The sequence below is a fragment of the Cicer arietinum genome, chromosome 7 (assembly GCF_000331145.2).
Source record: "Cicer arietinum cultivar CDC Frontier isolate Library 1 chromosome 7, Cicar.CDCFrontier_v2.0, whole genome shotgun sequence".
Lineage (NCBI taxonomy): Eukaryota > Viridiplantae > Streptophyta > Magnoliopsida > Fabales > Fabaceae > Cicer > Cicer arietinum.
This window is the reverse complement of record NC_021166.2, coordinates 60,852,869-60,869,648: the sequence shown is the minus strand read 5'-3', so window position 1 is coordinate 60,869,648 and position 16,780 is coordinate 60,852,869. Positions and strand designations below refer to the sequence as shown.

The 16,780-nt window shown below is 30.3% G+C and overlaps 4 protein-coding genes across 9 annotated transcripts in view; 2 read left to right on the top strand and 2 right to left on the bottom strand.

Annotated features, from left to right (window-relative positions):
• The window catches only part of LOC101488477 (ribose-phosphate pyrophosphokinase 1), an 8,278-nt gene extending 5,280 nt beyond the window's left edge, over positions 1–2,998 (bottom strand). The window contains exons 1-4 of one of the 3 annotated variants that reach the window (XM_073363784.1): positions 2,747–2,993; positions 2,489–2,665; positions 1,440–1,688; positions 519–662 (exon numbers count right to left, since the gene is read on the bottom strand). In XM_073363784.1, coding sequence (XP_073219885.1) covers positions 519–662; positions 1,440–1,688; positions 2,489–2,665; positions 2,747–2,842 — 666 coding nt within the window. In that variant the 5' untranslated portion in view covers positions 2,843–2,993. Of the gene's footprint in view, positions 1–518; positions 663–1,439; positions 1,689–2,488; positions 2,666–2,746 lie in introns of all 3 variants that reach the window. The other 2 variants (XM_004510097.4, XM_027336984.2) reach the window with 2 other exon arrangements.
• Positions 2,999–4,678: 1,680 nt separating this feature from the next.
• On the bottom strand, positions 4,679–7,182 carry LOC101488819 (uncharacterized). The gene is made up of 5 exons (XM_004510098.4): positions 6,929–7,182; positions 6,732–6,848; positions 6,357–6,391; positions 5,789–5,889; positions 4,679–5,202 (listed from the first exon to the last, which is right to left on the bottom strand). Exons 1-5 carry the CDS (start codon positions 7,111–7,113, stop codon positions 5,116–5,118), a joined length of 525 nt encoding a protein of 174 aa, XP_004510155.1. The 5' UTR covers positions 7,114–7,182; the 3' UTR covers positions 4,679–5,115.
• Positions 7,183–8,390: 1,208 nt separating this feature from the next.
• Positions 8,391–11,467, top strand: LOC101489144 (uncharacterized). Its single transcript, XM_004510099.4, has 8 exons — positions 8,391–8,753; positions 8,851–8,907; positions 9,288–9,363; positions 9,661–9,740; positions 9,909–9,958; positions 10,063–10,147; positions 10,576–10,674; positions 11,042–11,467. Exons 1-8 carry the CDS (start codon positions 8,475–8,477, stop codon positions 11,288–11,290), a joined length of 975 nt encoding a protein of 324 aa, XP_004510156.1. The 5' UTR covers positions 8,391–8,474; the 3' UTR covers positions 11,291–11,467.
• A 939-nt stretch (positions 11,468–12,406) lies between these two features.
• On the top strand, positions 12,407–15,332 carry LOC101489476 (uncharacterized). Of its 4 annotated transcripts, none has more exons than XM_073370680.1 (3): positions 12,407–12,425; positions 14,171–14,529; positions 14,892–15,332. In XM_073370680.1, exons 2-3 carry the CDS (start codon positions 14,184–14,186, stop codon positions 15,107–15,109), a joined length of 564 nt encoding a protein of 187 aa, XP_073226781.1. In that variant the 5' UTR covers positions 12,407–12,425; positions 14,171–14,183; the 3' UTR covers positions 15,110–15,332. The 4 variants fall into 4 exon arrangements, with proteins under 4 accessions (XP_073226781.1, XP_004510159.1, XP_004510157.1 ...); XM_004510102.4 differs by lacking the exon at positions 12,407–12,425 and adding an exon at positions 12,473–12,611; XM_004510100.4 differs by lacking the exon at positions 12,407–12,425 and adding an exon at positions 12,526–12,684.
• The last annotated feature ends 1,448 nt before the right edge of the window (positions 15,333–16,780 follow it).

Here is a 16,780-nt window from a genome sequence, read left to right as displayed (position 1 = left end):
TGATCTGCTGAAAAATAAACGAAAAGCTACAAAGAATGGGTAAATCGGAATTGGGACACGGTTTATGGAAAAAAAAATCTCACCAAATGTTGGAATGTTAGAAAAGAGAAACTATGATTACATTCCCTAATTGTTGGGAACTCGACAGCGGAATAGAGGTGGAATCGTTCAAGGAGGATCGAAATAGGCTCTAGATACCATGTTGAAAGTGTGAGATTTTAGAGAAAAGGAGGAGAGAAAATAATAAGGGTTTGAATATTATTGATAATAGCTTAATGCTGACTTGATTACAATAGACTCAATACTAATCTCTATTTATAGAGAAACATAGACTAAATCCTAAATTAGGAATAAATTATAATAATAATAAGAGATATTCTAAGATATCTCTATAATTATAAATTGATCCTAAGAAATAATTTAAGATACTCTAATATAATATAAAAGATATTATAAGATATTTTTTAATATTCTAACATACACTAATAACAAAACCCATGTACTATATAATCTATTACCTGTCCATACACATGATCAACTGGAATATCGAAGTAGCCCATAGACTGCCCAGAGTGGAGGTCACATGCAAGAACACGATTTGCACCTGCTTCTGTAATTAAATTTGCTACAAGCTTAGCAGCAATTGATTCACGCCCTTGAGTCTGAAACAGCAGTTAATGACATATGACTACAACAGTTGTCTTTTGTAGATGCATGTAGAATATGATTGGTCTAATGACTTGGATATCATCATCTTTATATCTGAAATATGATACAGAGATATGCCAAAAAGCTAGTACATACGTGCATCCCTAACACAAACACTAATAATGATACTCGAGGGATATGCTCGAGGGATATGGCTGTCATCGTAATTTTGTAAACAAATCGTTTTTCTGGAAAATACATTCGCCGGTGCGTATTCTGCTGATTTTCTTATAAACTCTGAAAGGAAAATGTTGGATGCATGTGCCTTCACTCAACAGGTTAAGCTTTTGGAAGAGTTTATAGTTATCAGAAAAGTCTCCCCTTTGCCCTTATTACAAATGAGTCAAAGAAGTTAACAGTCACAGAGGAAGAAGCTGCTATAGTATTGGAGAATGGAGATGTTACTAACTGCACGGATTAACTCAGTTCAAGGGTTAAGTAGCTTTAGAGATGATTGTGCATTAGGTAATATTTTTTTACTATGCAAATGCAAATCTGTTTTTTAAAATAGTTATTTAATATATTATATTTTATCGTTGATGTATCGTGTGTTTTTTAAAAATTGACATTCTGGTTATACAGATAACTGTATTTGCATTTGTGCAACATTGTAAAAAACAAAACAATCCGTATTCAACATGGGAAAATATAAGGGGCTAGGAAGAAGCACAAGTTTCCCCACGGCTAAAAAGTATCATATTATAAATATGTAAGCAAAACTGACAACAGACCTTTCTATCAGCTCTAGCATATCCAAAATATGGAATAACTGCAGTAATATTTTTGGCTGAAGCTCTCCTGCAGGCATCAATCATTACGAGAAGCTCCATAAGGTTCTCATTTGCAGGAGGACATGTGGGCTGCACAAGAAACACATCACACCCCCTTACACTCTCTTGCAGTTGGACATATATCTCACCATCGGCAAAACGTTTTATCTTAATTTTTCCCAGTTCCAGGCCCATGTAGCATGCAATTTCCTATTAGAATGCAAATCAGAAATTTAAGTAAATAACACAAATACTGTCTGGTGTTATAACATAAGCCTTCAAATATCATTAGTAAACAACAAAAGTATATATAATCATAAAGTTCAATACGCATTCGTCATTGACCAAAATCATTTTATATATCAAGAATCAGTTTGGAATCCATACTCCAAAAACACTATACAAAAACAGATTAAAAGATTCTCAAATTAACAATTAGACTTTAAAAAAGTAGCTTTTATAGCCTGTCAGGATTAGCTTATTAAAGTTTATCTACTGATACAAACACTTGAAATATTGTTTAGGAGAACTTGTTGAAATTGAAACAGCTTCCAGAAGCTTCTTTCATAAGCTATCTAGGATAGCTTATGAAAACTGCTTAATGCTTATATCAATATTTTGACGTTATTTTACCTTTTGTTATAAAAATAGTTTGTACATAAACACTTATATGATATAAGCACATACACTATACATGCTTAATTAATCTGTTTATCCAAACAAATCCTAAGTATAAGACGAAATTAAGCTTTTACGCCTCAATTTTTTCAAAAATAAAAAAGAAACTCCTTCATTTAACTTCTCCGCGGATTCGCCTATAAGTTCATGAAGACATTTTCGAACCACAAACTTAATTTAATTAAAAAGCTCTCACAAGCTAGAAGCTAATCCTACATGTAAATCTCAATCTCATTTAATTTAATTTAATTTGGCGCTAGATATATGTAAACATAGCATAGGATCAAAATGGAAGTATAATAGAGTATAACAAAATTGATTCCGTTAGATACCTGAGCGAGAGCGGGGTTGGCGGTGCCGGAGAAAATTCGAAGACGATTTCTGTTAACGAGATCATGGATGCCGGCGTTAGGCGCCACAAGGAAGTTCGGAAGAGAAGTTGAACCGTTAACTAACCTTCCGTTATCCAAATTGAGAGACTCTACTACATTATTATTATTGTTACATCTCTGAAATCGAAATTCACATTTTCAGTTAAATAAACACGGAGAGAGAGAGAGAGAGAGAGAGAGATAGAAACGGTTACTTACGAGAGCGTTTGGGAGAGAGATTCGAGGGGAAGGTTGGATTGGAGAGAAACGAGAGAAGGAAGAAGAAATGAAAGAGGATTGAAGTAGAGTGGACATAGCGTCAATGATATTAAAGGTTACGCTAAATTCGGATTAGGTGTATTTATATTCACGTTTAGTAGTATCACTATCACACTTCTGCTACTTGTTTCCTATTCGCTCATTTCTATTTTACCCTAAAATAATTGCTTCTTATTGCTGTTTAAGCTTTCTAGCTTCTCTTGTAAGTGGTCAGTTTTTAAATTTTAGCTTCTGCCTAATGATCAAGCTAAACTTAATTTTCAGAAACGAATAAATATGATCTACTAAACATAAAGTCAAATACGTTCGAAGTGTTTTCGTCCAAAGAGTTAAATCTCGATAGTTTAATTTTAATTTGATTTTACTTATTTATTCCAGTATTTTTTATTGTGTCCATTTTAATTGGTATGTTTTTCTTTTGCGAATTGAAAATTTTGCAAACATCTTTCAACTTGAGAGAAGGTATTAGAAACATAGAAGTTACTTATAAATTAGTAGTTAGTTGTCGGTATAGGAACGCATATGAATAGAATTGATATGATCACTTTAATAAATTTTTGCCATTTATCATTTATATCATCATCAATAATAGAATTTTAAGTTTTTTTATATTATCTTCTATGTATGTTAGGTTTTTTATCAATTTATTTTTATTTTTATTTGTTTGTAGACAAGACAGTAAATGTCATCAAAAATTTACACACAAATATAAAATTTCAAATTCAAACTATTAATTTAACAATTTTAATTTTTTTTCAGTTGAGTTAATACTTAAAGATTTTATCTTTTTTAATAACAATAGTTTACTTCAATAGTATTTTATCAAAATAAAATGAATACACATTTTAAAATTAAAATATTAAAATATTTTAAAAAGTAAACTATCTTAAATTTTTACTCATTTAAAGTTTTTGCTAATATTTCTCTTCTAAAAAAAGTACTCCAATGAAAAATGTTGAAAAATAAATTTTATATTAAGGTCAAATACATCTTTATATATAATAAAATTACGTTGAAGGGATGGTATCTTTATCCAAAATTGAGAAGACTTTAGAATTCAAAAAACAACTACAAAGAGATTTAAATTTATATTTCTCTAAGTGGATTAGCGGTGCTCGAACCCATAATCTTAGTATCTTAAGTTTGTTTTTATACTAGTAGACGAAGAGCTAAGGTTGACCCTTAGTTGTATTTTCCATCCTAATTTAGTAAATTAAGCACTTTAAACCCTCATTTAATTAATCTTTGCAATTTTTTCTTTTAATATGATAGAAGTGACATAATTAATAGAAAAACAATACTTAAATACATCTATTTCTTAACTTATTTTAAAAGTTTAGTTTAGTATCAATTTTAAAATCAGTAAATTAATCCAATAACTTATATTTCTTAATATATATTAGTTCTTTACGTCAATACGACACTAGCACCAGATTACTCCAAAACACACAAATATTTCATCTCAAAACCCACGCTTATATTTTCATAATAGCAAGTTGATCTTTTTTTATTATAATAAACAAGTAAAAAAATATGACAAAGCAAATTTGTGAAATTACTAAATGTATATTTAAATTAGTAACATTATAATGTTATTAAAACTCTAAAACGTAATTTTTCCAAAATCGTATGAGCATGATTCCGCCAATGTCACATTCAATTCAAACAGACATTTTAGGTATGGTCTATACATAACAAAAAGTTACTATGGTATGGAAAGTAATAGTTGCCTTTACGTTCTAGAGAAGATGACAAAAAAATCTAATCAAACAGAAATGACAATATGCTCCCTAACAAAATAATGAAAATTTAGACACAACTTAATTCTCAGACATTTATCAATAATTATTTATCCTTTTTTTGTACAATATATTCATGAACTCCAAAAATATATTGTTAATTAATTGTTTAACAACTCAACTCAGTATCAGGATTCCCCTCGAGGAGAGGGAGAAAGTTCGGTAGCAATAATACCTGATAAAAATATAACAATAGAAGAAATATAGAATTTTCTTCACAACTCTAACGAAATGAAATAACATTAAAACCTAACAGCCATCAACTAGAAAAGCCAACTTTGCTGGGATTAGTGAGAGCAGCAGTTCTATACATTATAATTATCATATTTATTATAACATTTGAAAACATCAATACAGTCACCTGTGCTTAACTCAGTTTCCTCTTGATATGTCAAAACCTTCTACATAGAAAATCAAAGCATTTCTGACGGAATTACGCAAGATCTTAGTGCCAACAAATGCGAGCATTTTAGGAACAAAGGGTAGCCTACTATGAATATAGTCCAAGCTTCATGAAGTAACTCCGTATGGAAGAAGCGCAGCGGCCACAATACGACCTTCTTCATTCAGTATATTGTAAGTTGATGCCGCGTTTCTCTAGTAAATGATGGATGATAAATAAATAAATAATGTAACATTCCAAATTCAAAGAGAAGCAATTAAACTGGCAGTGATCATATTTTGGTTGGTTTCTCTCTTGTAACATTTGGAATTATCTGAAGAGAATTGTGCTATGGATAAATTTCAAGCTACTTACAATCTATATTAAAAATCCATGTTTCAATAACTAATTATAAGTGCAAATAATCTATTACTTCAATAAACATGACACACTAACCGTGTAAACAAATTTTACACAAAAAGAATCATATTTCATCATCTGAACTAAGTGACATATAGATGTAAGCATAGTCAAACTCTTTCAATGACGTGGCAAAAGATAATTGAATGATATTGTGAAAATAATTTTACTTTATTATATCATATCAAAATTATACTATTTCCTAACTATTAGTACAACCATGCTTGAATTATCTCCTCGTCTATTTTGATCATTCATTTTCTCACCATTTGAAATCACTTTTTAACTATACATTATTTTATCAAACACAATAATAATGCACCAACAATGTAAGGTGAAATAAAACACAGATCTTGTAAATTAAAGCAATGATATAGATACCGAGTCAACAGCTTCTAACTTCATGCCAGTAGACCGAACAAACCGTCTAAGTTCAGGATCAACAGGATGAATGTTCCTTCCACAGCCAACAATTAGAATTTCTGGCAAATAATCCTTCCGAGTTTCAGTTAATATAAAAAGCATTTTGATAGGTGGTAATAACATCGATTTAGAAACATAATGAGCAAAAAGCAGGGTCTTGTAATTAATTCAAATCAATTAGCTAAAAAGAGCGATAAATCCAAGAGAGAGAGAAAGAGGACTGTAGAAAAGAGAGTTAGACAAATTCTGAGAAAGTGGAACCGTTTTGTTTCAAATAATTGTGACAGTGGGATGCTTATCAGCCTTATGGTCCCAACTTAACACTTAGAAACTAAAAGTACATGTATAGGGATCACTATTCTTCGATATATCAATCACTTCCCAAAGTGAACAAGAAAGTAAACCATGAATTAAGTAAATTTTCATCTATAGAAAAATACATTAGAAAAAAGGAAAGGAAACATAGAATTGAAGCCAAAAAAAAGGGAAAAGAAAGAATAGGCATAGCAAAACTGAAAATTGGAACCTGGAATAGGACGGACAATTCGAAAGAGTGACAAGCTGCAACAACAAACAAGATGACAACAAATAAGATATCAAAGCAAGATAAATAATGCACGCAGATATGAAACTAGTTCAACTAGATTGTTATGATAATGAATGCATTCACTTCTTTGCATGTTTGGTAATTATCACAATATGATGGTTACATTGGTATTTATCAGAGATTATGATTAACTTGTCTTGGTAAAATTAGTGTGATAGATATAAGAATGATACCATGGATGAGTGAGATTAATATTGAAACATTAAAAAAATAGTTGATCCTCATAGACATGCAAAAATGGTTACTGAAAGAAAAAGCAAGAGAGCAATAAAAAATAGGAAGAAAGAAAGAAACCTATCAGCAGTGATATCTGAAAACTTGTTAGGTTTCCAAGACATGATCAAATTACCAACACAGAGCAAGCTTCCTTCATATTCAACTCCATTAACAGTAAACCCAGTATCATTATACCTACAATAAAAAATAAAAATAAAAATTGAAACAAGGAATTATGCATAATTGAAAAAAGAAAAAAGAAAAAAGAAAAAAACCCTTGAAATCGGAGTTGGTCTTCGGGGACATTGTCGATGAGGTTGATCTGATCGTATAAAGAGAAAGCGCGTCGGAGAGAGGGCAAGGAATTGAGATTGTGAGGTTTGAGTTTAAGAGGTTGTTCGTTACGGAGAGAGCGTATGAGGTTTGGAAGCGCTGTTACTGCTCTTTGCCTCGCACCCATTTCTCTCGGTTGATGTCTTTCAATTCTCAACCTACAACCCTTTTCTGTTGTTATATCAATTATTTACTGTCTCAACCAACATGTGTTAATCTGAACTCATAAAATAGTGTAATTTTTATTGTAATCTTTAATATAATTTGATTATTCCTAAAAGATATTTGTATTTTATAATTTTTTCCAACTCATGATAATTAGGGCCTATAACACAATCAAACAACTCAACATATTAGATTCATCTTTGAGTTAATGCTCGAACAACTTTTTTTCATACCAAATTAGACTAGAGACCTTTGAAAATGAAAGCAATGGAGGATGAAACTTGGGGTTTTTCTCTTGGATTGTTTTTAAGGGTTATTCACCATAATTTTTTAAAGGACCACAAAATTATAGTACAAAATTATAGATCTTTTTTACAATTAATATTTTTTTTTAAATTTCTATCTCAATTGATAAATATCGATATGATTAAGTTTGACATCTTGTTCAAATTTAGATCGAACTTCGCTGAATTAATTATGATGAAATTTACTATTAAAATAAAAAAATTATTGTGATAAAATTTATCATTACTTTTAAAAAAAATATTTTTTTAAATGATCTGTGATATGACCAAAGTTTAATTCAATAATATTAAATACAAATGTACAGTACAAAATATCCTTATTATATTTGTCCAATAAATATAAAGTTGTTTTTTCTGTGGGATCAACTAATAATAATGTTCACTGTTTAGTTAGAATTTTCGTCTCTTATACTTCTTGCAATACTTTCATTGCATTTCGGAGTGTATCTCTTTATCATGTTAATAAAATATTTTGAGCATGCTTAGTAAAAAAAAAATCAATTTTGAATTTTATAAAAAAAATCAATTTTGAATTTTATAAAAAAAATCAATTTTGAATTTTATAAAAAAAATCAATTTTGAATTTTATAAAAAAATTTAGTTGTTTATATTATCTTCCAATAATAAATATCATATTAATTTATAAGATCGACTCATAACGACATGTTTAAGAGACACAAGTATTTATTAATTATATTTTATAATTATTACTTTATAAATTAAATTTTAAAAAATTACATCATTTTTTACAAATGTATTTTTAAATTGATGATCTCCTATGAAAAAAAAAATAGAGGTCATTCGTTCATATTAACGTAAAAATTTACTTGTCCTTAAAAATTCATTATTTTGAGAGATTAATTTATACTCATCCGTAGTGTAATCTTTTACACACCCATTAAATCAAACCACTCAATAATATTCATTTGTTTATGTTTATTTTGAATAATGGAAGTTAGTAATAAGAACCCTAATTAAAAAAAATCTAAAATGTAGAGTTTGGGCGAGGATTGAATGAATGGGTTGTTGTTGTGGTTGGGGTATGTTACGTTTCCATGGCATTAGTAGCAGTAGTAGTGCTGCTCTTTCTTCACTAATGTTACCACTCTCACTCTCACTCTCACTCTTTCATTCTTCTTCTCTTCAATTCTCTTCCAATTCCCACTCTTCTTCTTCTTCTTCTTTTTCCTCCCAAGTAGTTGTTGCACTACAAGACCAACAACAACAAAAGCCACAACTACGAAGCTCACAACTCGTCGCTTTGGAATATGCTGACCTTAACCTCTCTTACAACTTGGTTCGTTTTTTTCTTTCCCATTTTCCACTTTTAACGGATAATAATATCATTTACATTAATTATTAACTATATTATTATCTTTTATATCATATTTCAGGATCTAGGTCATGTCAGGATAAGGCAACATGTTAATCCCCTCAGTTCTTCTTTCGCTGTATGTTCCCCTTTACTATTTACCAATTCATATTCATTATATATAATCATTTGTCGTTAAAAAGGACTGCACAATTGTATGTTTATACCACATAATTGTAACTTTCATCCATCAATAATTTGAGAAAATAGAAGCAATTGAATGTGTCACAAGATGCATCTTTAATCTGAAGTGTCGGTGCTACATAGTTGATAATTTTTATACACTATCTGGAATGAAATATAAGCAAATAAATGGTAACTGAAAAGTTGATGTATTTGGTATTTTAAAACCAGATACATCAACTTTACTTTTTGCTTATATTTAATTCCAGAATTTGGTTTTATTATTTATGAGGGAGTCTTTTTGCTTTCCTATATTGATTTTTCTTTTCTTCATAGGCTCCAGCACAAGTACCAGACTGGAACCAAGTCTTTGCAGACCCTGCATTGCCTCTCATGGTTGATATTGGATGTGGTAATCTCAATTTCATTGATAAATTTATTTTTGTTTTATGAATGTTTCGTTGATTGTTAAATGTTAGCATTTCTGTTATTGATTGGCATTGACTTGGATATCATCATGTATGTTGAAGTTGTTATTTTACATGAACTATTATTGAGGTTGGATTTTACCCTTTCTGATTTATTCCTACCAAAACATCTTCTAATCGAAGCGACAAATATTTTCATTATTTCTTTTACCTTAAAATGAGTAGCTCTAGGACAATCAAACAATCATTTGAGTACCTGATAAACATACAAACAATGTCAGGCAGTGGAAGGTTTCTTATGTGGCTTGCAAAAAGAACACCTAAAGTGAGAAATTATTTGGGGTTGGAAATACGGCAAAAGGTAAGGAAACAATTTTCTTTTTCTCGCTTTTTGTTTTGAATGCCCTTGATGATTACTCACTTCCCTTTCAGTAAATTTTGATTTCTTATCTTGTTATGGCACATTCAGCTTTAGAATATAGAGGGTTATTGTCTCGTATGATTATATATAGTTCAATTCCGTGTGCAGATGGTCAAGCGTGCTGAGGTATGGGTAAAAGACCTGGCTCTGGATAACATGTACTATCAATTCTCAACTTTATTTTGACGGCGAAGTGAAATATATACGCCCATTATTTTTAATGATGCTGCAATAATGACTGATTTTTAAAACTAAATTGCAGACATTTCTTGTTTGCAAATGCCCCAATTTCTTTCAAGCTGTTGGTAGAATCATATCCTGGGCCTTTGCAATTAGTTTCAATTTTGGTGAGTCTTTCTACTCTCAGCAGGCAGTCATTTGCATAGTTTATTACTTTTTTTTGGTACTAGGTCCAACTGGGTGTCCTCTATGAGTGGAGTGCATGGTTGTGATTAGCTTACGATACATGTGTGTCGTATCTCAGTTCGATACGGAACCGAACCCAATTGATAAGAATCTCTAATGTGTATCTTTTTGGACATGAATCCCATCTTGAATCCCGATTCATTATGATGAATCCCAATTCACTAGATGAATTTTGATTCATGATAATGAATCACTACGTAAACTTAGTGTAGCCAACCATCTTTTTTTTGTCAACTTTGTATAACCAACCACCTTTCTTTTGTCCTAATGGCTTGTTAGCTACATTGTTGTTTTACATCCAAAAGCCTTTTATTTATGGTTAAATAATGATTTTGCCCAACACATGCAGTGTCCAGACCCTCATTTCAAGAAAAAATATCATAAAAGAAGAGTTTTGCAGAAGCCTTTGGTTGGTGCTATTTTAGATAATTTAACTCCTGGAGGACAGGTATATTTTCTGCCTGCTCTAATATATTTTTTTCTGCTTCTTTGTTTGTTCATTATGGAAATTCAAATTTACCCCGTACACAATTCGCAAAGAGAAAGCTATTGTTCCTTCCTGCTTGCTAGAGATCAGTTCAATGAATACTGTGACATATAGGGTATAGCAAGACATGCTGATATTTAGGACAATGGTTATCATTAAGATTGTGTAATTAACCTTGTTAACTAAAACTACCTTATAGTACAACATTGTTTAATTAACCTTGTTTCATGCGAGCGAGAAGACTTGAGAGAGTCGTTTGCTCTCAGTCAAGGGAACTTCCGAAGGGAATAAAATAACAGTGCCATCTTTGTGGTTGTGTTTATGACAGGTGTTCATACAGTCTGATGTTCTTGAAGTGGCACAAGACATGAGAAATCAGCTTGATGAAGTTGATGCTCTTGGACACATTGATGATTTGAACCCTAAGTTGTGTGATAGTGAAGGATGGTTATTAAGCAACCCTATGGGAATCAGGACTGAGAGAGAGATTCATGCAGAATCCGAAGGAGCAAAAATCTATCGAAGGTTGTACCAGAAGAAGATGTTGACTGATTTGTCAAAGTATACATGCTCTTAGAATGCTTACCAGTATTTTATCTCTTGTGGCAAGATATTAATTTCTCTTATTTTTCTTATAGTGAGTTCTGTATTTCGAAATAATTATTTATTTGTAACTTAAGAAAGAAAAAACTAATAAATTTGTGAGAACGTAGAGAATGAGTTTATGGAAAAGATTATTTGATTTTTTTTCTTCTTTTTGTAAGTGCTTGTTAAAATGTTTATTGAAAAGGATATATATGTTGTCATCTATAATTCCCGTGTTGCGCATGTATTAACTCCTATGAAGCTCTTTCACACAATCCAATAAAATAAATTACTCCCTCGAATCTTTTTATAATATACAATTGAGTTAAAATTTAGTCAACAAAAGATGATGTATTTAATTTATAATATAAATTAGATACATTAACTTTTATCGATTAAATTTTAATTCAATTGTCTCTTAAAAATGATCAGAGGGAGTATCTTCAAAAAAAATTAGTCTATCATATTACTATGACTATTTTTCTCTTGATCAGTCACTACTTAAGTTATTTTATTAACTATTTTATTAATTATCTTTTTTCTATCTTAATATAATTCATATCTTCCACTCTCTATATGTTGAATGAGAATAAATTTCCATAAACATTCACAGCAATAAACATAATACTTAAAAGATTGTTTTTTAGGAATATATACTTAGAAGATAAGTGTATCTATTCTCTACCCATAAGATCATATTATATTGATAAAATAGTGAATCAATTTTTAATTTGTAAAATATATAAACTAATTGAAAAATTTCATAAAATTGAATGTTACTTCAGAATAATGTTACTCACGCTCATCCAAAATTGCAGGTGAAATCTAATAAAATTAATAACCAGAGATTTGGTATTTAGGTGTACTCACCACCCAACTAATCCATATACGCTTTTCTTTTTTTAAATAACTAGTTGTAAAGAATCCATATAAGAGTATGTTTTTTTTTTTAAAGATATCCTTAACAAACAGCTGAATATTAATAATCCTAAGTTTCCTATGGAAGAAAAAATATAACAATTATGTTGGCAAAAAAATCATATATATTCTTAATTGTTACGTGGAGCTTGTAGTAATGGTCAAGAAAAAGCAAATGCGTGGAAACAACGTGCACTTTTTCAAAAGAGGTATGCTATATTTACGAATTTGACGAAGTTGTGTTTTACTAACCAAACATAGGCAAGGTGGTAGGTAATATAGAAACGGTTTGGAGGTTAAAAAGGTCATTATAAATTAATTGAAGTGTTATTCTTGTGTTTCGTGTGTCTTCCATTCGTAACATTTGTCTTGAGAAACCATAACTATAAAAATAGGTGAAGTTTCAATTCCTTTCTTTTGTGTCACCTTTGGATGATTTTATGGAAAGCATTTGCAATTTTTAATTGAGTAAGCATCAAGCAATTATTATTAATACTTTTTTGGTTTTTGTTTTGCATATTGTTGCCAACAAAATCTTGTGTGTTGAAATGTTTCTTGGTTTGGTTTTGGTTTCAAATGTTATAATTCTAATTCCTTTCTTGGTAAATTTCAATATCTTTTGAATCATGATCAACTAGGTTCTCTATGATTTTTGGTTCCACCAATCATGGTCTTTGTTCTCTATATCTGTTTTTTCTATGATTCTTACCTACCCTTTGGTTTGATCATGATAAAAGAAACATGGGTTTGTTCTGCTTCCTTTGATTGATTCTACTTGTGGTGTTGAAATGAAACCCTTTAAGGGTTTGCTAGATATTGATATCATACCAATATATGCTTCCTTTATGGAGAAATAGGAATTGGAGTATTCTTTTGTTTTATTGTTGTTTTAATTTTCCTTGGTGTTGTTTAGAATGAATTCTGAACTTTTCACCATTCTTTTTGCTGAAATTCAACATATGAGCGAGGACTCACGTATTTAGCACCAACACTTCCAATTGAAATTGTGTCTGATGTCCGACACTGACACCCCCCCACACGTGTAGTTACATTCAGCTACTTTCATTATTTTAAATTATTGTTGGTGTTTAGGTGTTAGTTTAAATGTCGTGTTTGGTGTCTATTTATGTATTGGTGCTTCATAGATCTCACCTTAGTTTTTGATTCTGGATTCAATCAATTTTACTATTGTGCATGAGTAAATAAATTCCTTTCTGTCTGAAATTTGATCTTTTTATTGGTAATATTATATAACATAATATGATGTGCTTCTATTTTTTCCAATTTCAAATGATGGTGTTTGTTTTGGAAAATCAAAAACAGATTTGTTGGTACAGATTTAATGTACCTAACTTTCATTTGTTTCATTTTAAGTGTATCTTTGGATTGATGGCGAGTTTGGCAAAATCATGGTGATATTGTGATTTTGTTTGAACTTCAAAGTATAGTTTTTATTAAAATTATGGCGACATACCATGATTCACCTAAAATCACTGTCAATCCAAAGACGCATATCGTTTTATTTTCATGTAATATGATTAGTTGAAGTTGAGTTATTAGATTTACCTATTCCTTTTTCTATCATGCTTCTTTTACCCTTACAAGTTCAAATTAGATAGATGAAAAATTTCAAGACACTCATTGGTGCAGACTAATTTGATTGTATAATTTTTGAGTGATAATTGATATCGTTGTCTAAATTAATATTTTTGGGTGGGATTATTGATGAGTTTTAGATCGAAGGCCTATTTAGATTGTCTTATTTGAGTTTATCTACCGACATAAAGACCTGTAAAATTATTTGATAGAATTTATAAAAACAACTTATGATATGTTGATAAGTTGTTTTCGGCTTATTTGCATACGCTCTCAATGGTAGCTAATGAAAACAGTTTGACTTTATTTTACCGTTTGTTATAAGAACTAATATGATAAACCCTTCTGACATAAACAGGGCCTGAATCAACATGAACAATGGTAGAAACAAGAATGATCAAGAATCAAGTGAGAGAGGTTTGTTTTCACATATTATAGGGTATCCAGCAGCACCACCCTATCCTCCTCCACCTGGATCTTATTCCTCCTATCCACCAACAGGATATCCACCTCCAGGAGGGTATCCCCCAACAGCTTATCCACCACCTGCATATCCACCTCATGGAGGATATCCAACTTCAGGTTATTACCCTTCAGGAGGGTACCCTTCACAATATCCACCACATGCAGGTGGAGGAGGGTATCCACCTTCTGGTTATCCTCATTCAGGTTATCATCAACCAGCTTATCCTGCTCCACATGGCTATCCACCTTCAGGTACACTTGATTATCCCAATTTTTTATGAACAATATTATTAAATCAAGCATGAATTTGGAATATTATTTAATACTTATGAAAGTGACACAGACATGAACACGACACTTTCGACACCAGCAATAGTTTGAAAAATAAAAATATTAGAATGTAATCACATACATCAGTGTCGTGCTAGTGTCACCAGACACATTTTCAATCTGAAGTGTCGATGCTACATAAATTATTACTACTTTCTAATATCTAGTTTGTGAAAACATTTTCTGTTTTTTGTTAATGGTCTCTTTCTCATACTATAGAATGCTTGTAATTTGAGAGGGTTATGTTATGCACAATGTACACTGATTTATTGTTGCATATAAAGGGCGTGGTGCCGGTATAGGAGGATTGTTCGCAGGGGCCGCGGCTGCATATGGTGCTCACCATCTATTACATGGAAATCATCATCATGGTTATGGACATGGAGGTTTCTATGGTCATCATGGTAAGTATAAGCATGGAAAATTCGGCAAGCGTTGGAAGCATGGTAGGTTCGGTTTCGGAAAGTTTAAGCATGGAAAATTCGGCAAGCGATGGAAGTAATACAGGGGCCATGATATTGAATATGAAACTCTAACTCTGAGCATGATCATGATTCATGAAGACTGAATTGTGAGATGAATAATGTATGCTATTAGCAACATAGTATTGAGTTTAAGATTTGATGTTTGCAATGAACACATTTTGTCTATTTGTGATTACTATCTTTTGTGCAAATGTGTGTGGATGATGTGTGTATATATATGAAATCCCTCAACTTTGATTATTTTGTTTGTTTTCTTAGAATAGTTGTTAAGAGTCTCAAATGAAAATGTCTTTATAAATTAGAAGTGATGGACAATATCCATCTTAAATGTCAATTTTGTAAGGGTTGAGTTAGGCACAATCCAAGTTTCTAGAATATATCGAAGTCTATTCAAGATTTGTTAGACTACCTACTTTTAAGTAACTGATATTGAGTCACTCAGATCTCACTTAGATGTGTTGATTTTTCCATTGGATGAGATATGATCTATAAACGTATTTATAAATGGTGGATAATCATTGTCTTACAAGTCTGCTTTGTATGCTTGAGGTACACCAAATCCAAATTTTAAGAATTATTGTAGTCATGAATTGTATAAAATTGAGATAACACTTAATCAAATTTAACTAAAACACTTGGTTACTCTTTAAGAGGTTGTCTCTAAGAACTTAATGAGCCATAAAAAAAGTATATGTGTCCTCAGTGGATAACAAGTGTGGTATCAACTAAGAATTTAGTGTGTGTTAAAGTCTTTAAACAAGGAGAACAAAGCCTTCCAACATTTTCTTTCAATATCCAAATTATTATATAAGAACTTATAGCTAAATTAACAGGGCAAGCATTTATCCAATAGTTCAAAATCTTAGTCTTTTTTTTTTTTTAATTAAAAAAATAGATTTGATTCTAGATAAAAAAAAATCTAAAAATTCTTATCATATGAGATCATACAAACAAGCTATTTTTTCAATGCAATTATGTAAATTCTGCACAGCTCTATATAAGCTGGTTTTGTAAATTGTGATGAAGATATTATAAAAATAATTTAAAAACAACTTATGAATATAATTTATAAGATAAATTAAATAGAATATTTCAAAAGTTTATTTTTCCTTGACTCATGTATTTTTGGTCAACACTCAACCTTGACTCATGTTTAGAGCTAAGCAATTTTTTCCTTTATTTTATCATGTGGGCCGTGCTGGAAATAAAGAAGCCCATTAGTTAGCTAGAGCAGCTTTTTCCCCATTTAGACTTTGAATAAAAGATATTACTACGCACACTTTTTAAATATATATGGACCTCCACATAATTTAATATATCTCATATAAAATTCAACCAATATAAAAAAGTGTGTTAAAAAGTATATGTTATGTAATATATGGTTAGCATTTTTCGTAAAAGATCATCGGTGATTGTTTCAGAAGTATATTTGAATTTTTTTGTATAAATGCATATTAAATTTAGTGGTGACAAATATTTTTTTTTTAAGTTGATCTTAATTAAAAATAAATTAAATATAAAATAATTTATTTTTAAATATATTTATATAAAATTAAATTAAATAATAATTTTTAATATAAAAATTATATTTAAACTCAACTGTTAAAATCATAATTTTAAGTTATGAATCAATTCTAAAGATTAAATTAATTTTATTTACAACACAAATTGTCAATATTTATTTCTCC

Excerpts from the sequence above, each read along its gene's own strand:
- LOC101489476 (XM_073370680.1), top strand. The coding sequence starts at position 14,184 with ATGAACAATGGTAGAAACAAGAATGATCAAGAATCAAGTGAGAGAGGT. Across the intron at positions 14,530-14,891 it reads ACATGGCTATCCACCTTCAG|GGCGTGGTGCCGGTATAGGA; the intron begins GTACACTTGATT and ends TTGCATATAAAG.
- LOC101489144 (XM_004510099.4), top strand. The coding sequence starts at position 8,475 with ATGGGTTGTTGTTGTGGTTGGGGTATGTTACGTTTCCATGGCATTAGT. Across the intron at positions 9,959-10,062 it reads GACCTGGCTCTGGATAACAT|ACATTTCTTGTTTGCAAATG; the intron begins GTACTATCAATT and ends ACTAAATTGCAG. Across the intron at positions 10,148-10,575 it reads TGCAATTAGTTTCAATTTTG|TGTCCAGACCCTCATTTCAA; the intron begins GTGAGTCTTTCT and ends CAACACATGCAG.
- LOC101488819 (XM_004510098.4), bottom strand. The coding sequence starts at position 7,113 with ATGGGTGCGAGGCAAAGAGCAGTAACAGCGCTTCCAAACCTCATACGC. Across the intron at positions 6,849-6,928 it reads GACCAACTCCGATTTCAAGG|GTATAATGATACTGGGTTTA; the intron begins GTTTTTTTCTTT and ends TTTTTATTGTAG. Across the intron at positions 6,392-6,731 it reads TCAGATATCACTGCTGATAG|CTTGTCACTCTTTCGAATTG; the intron begins GTTTCTTTCTTT and ends TTGTTGTTGCAG.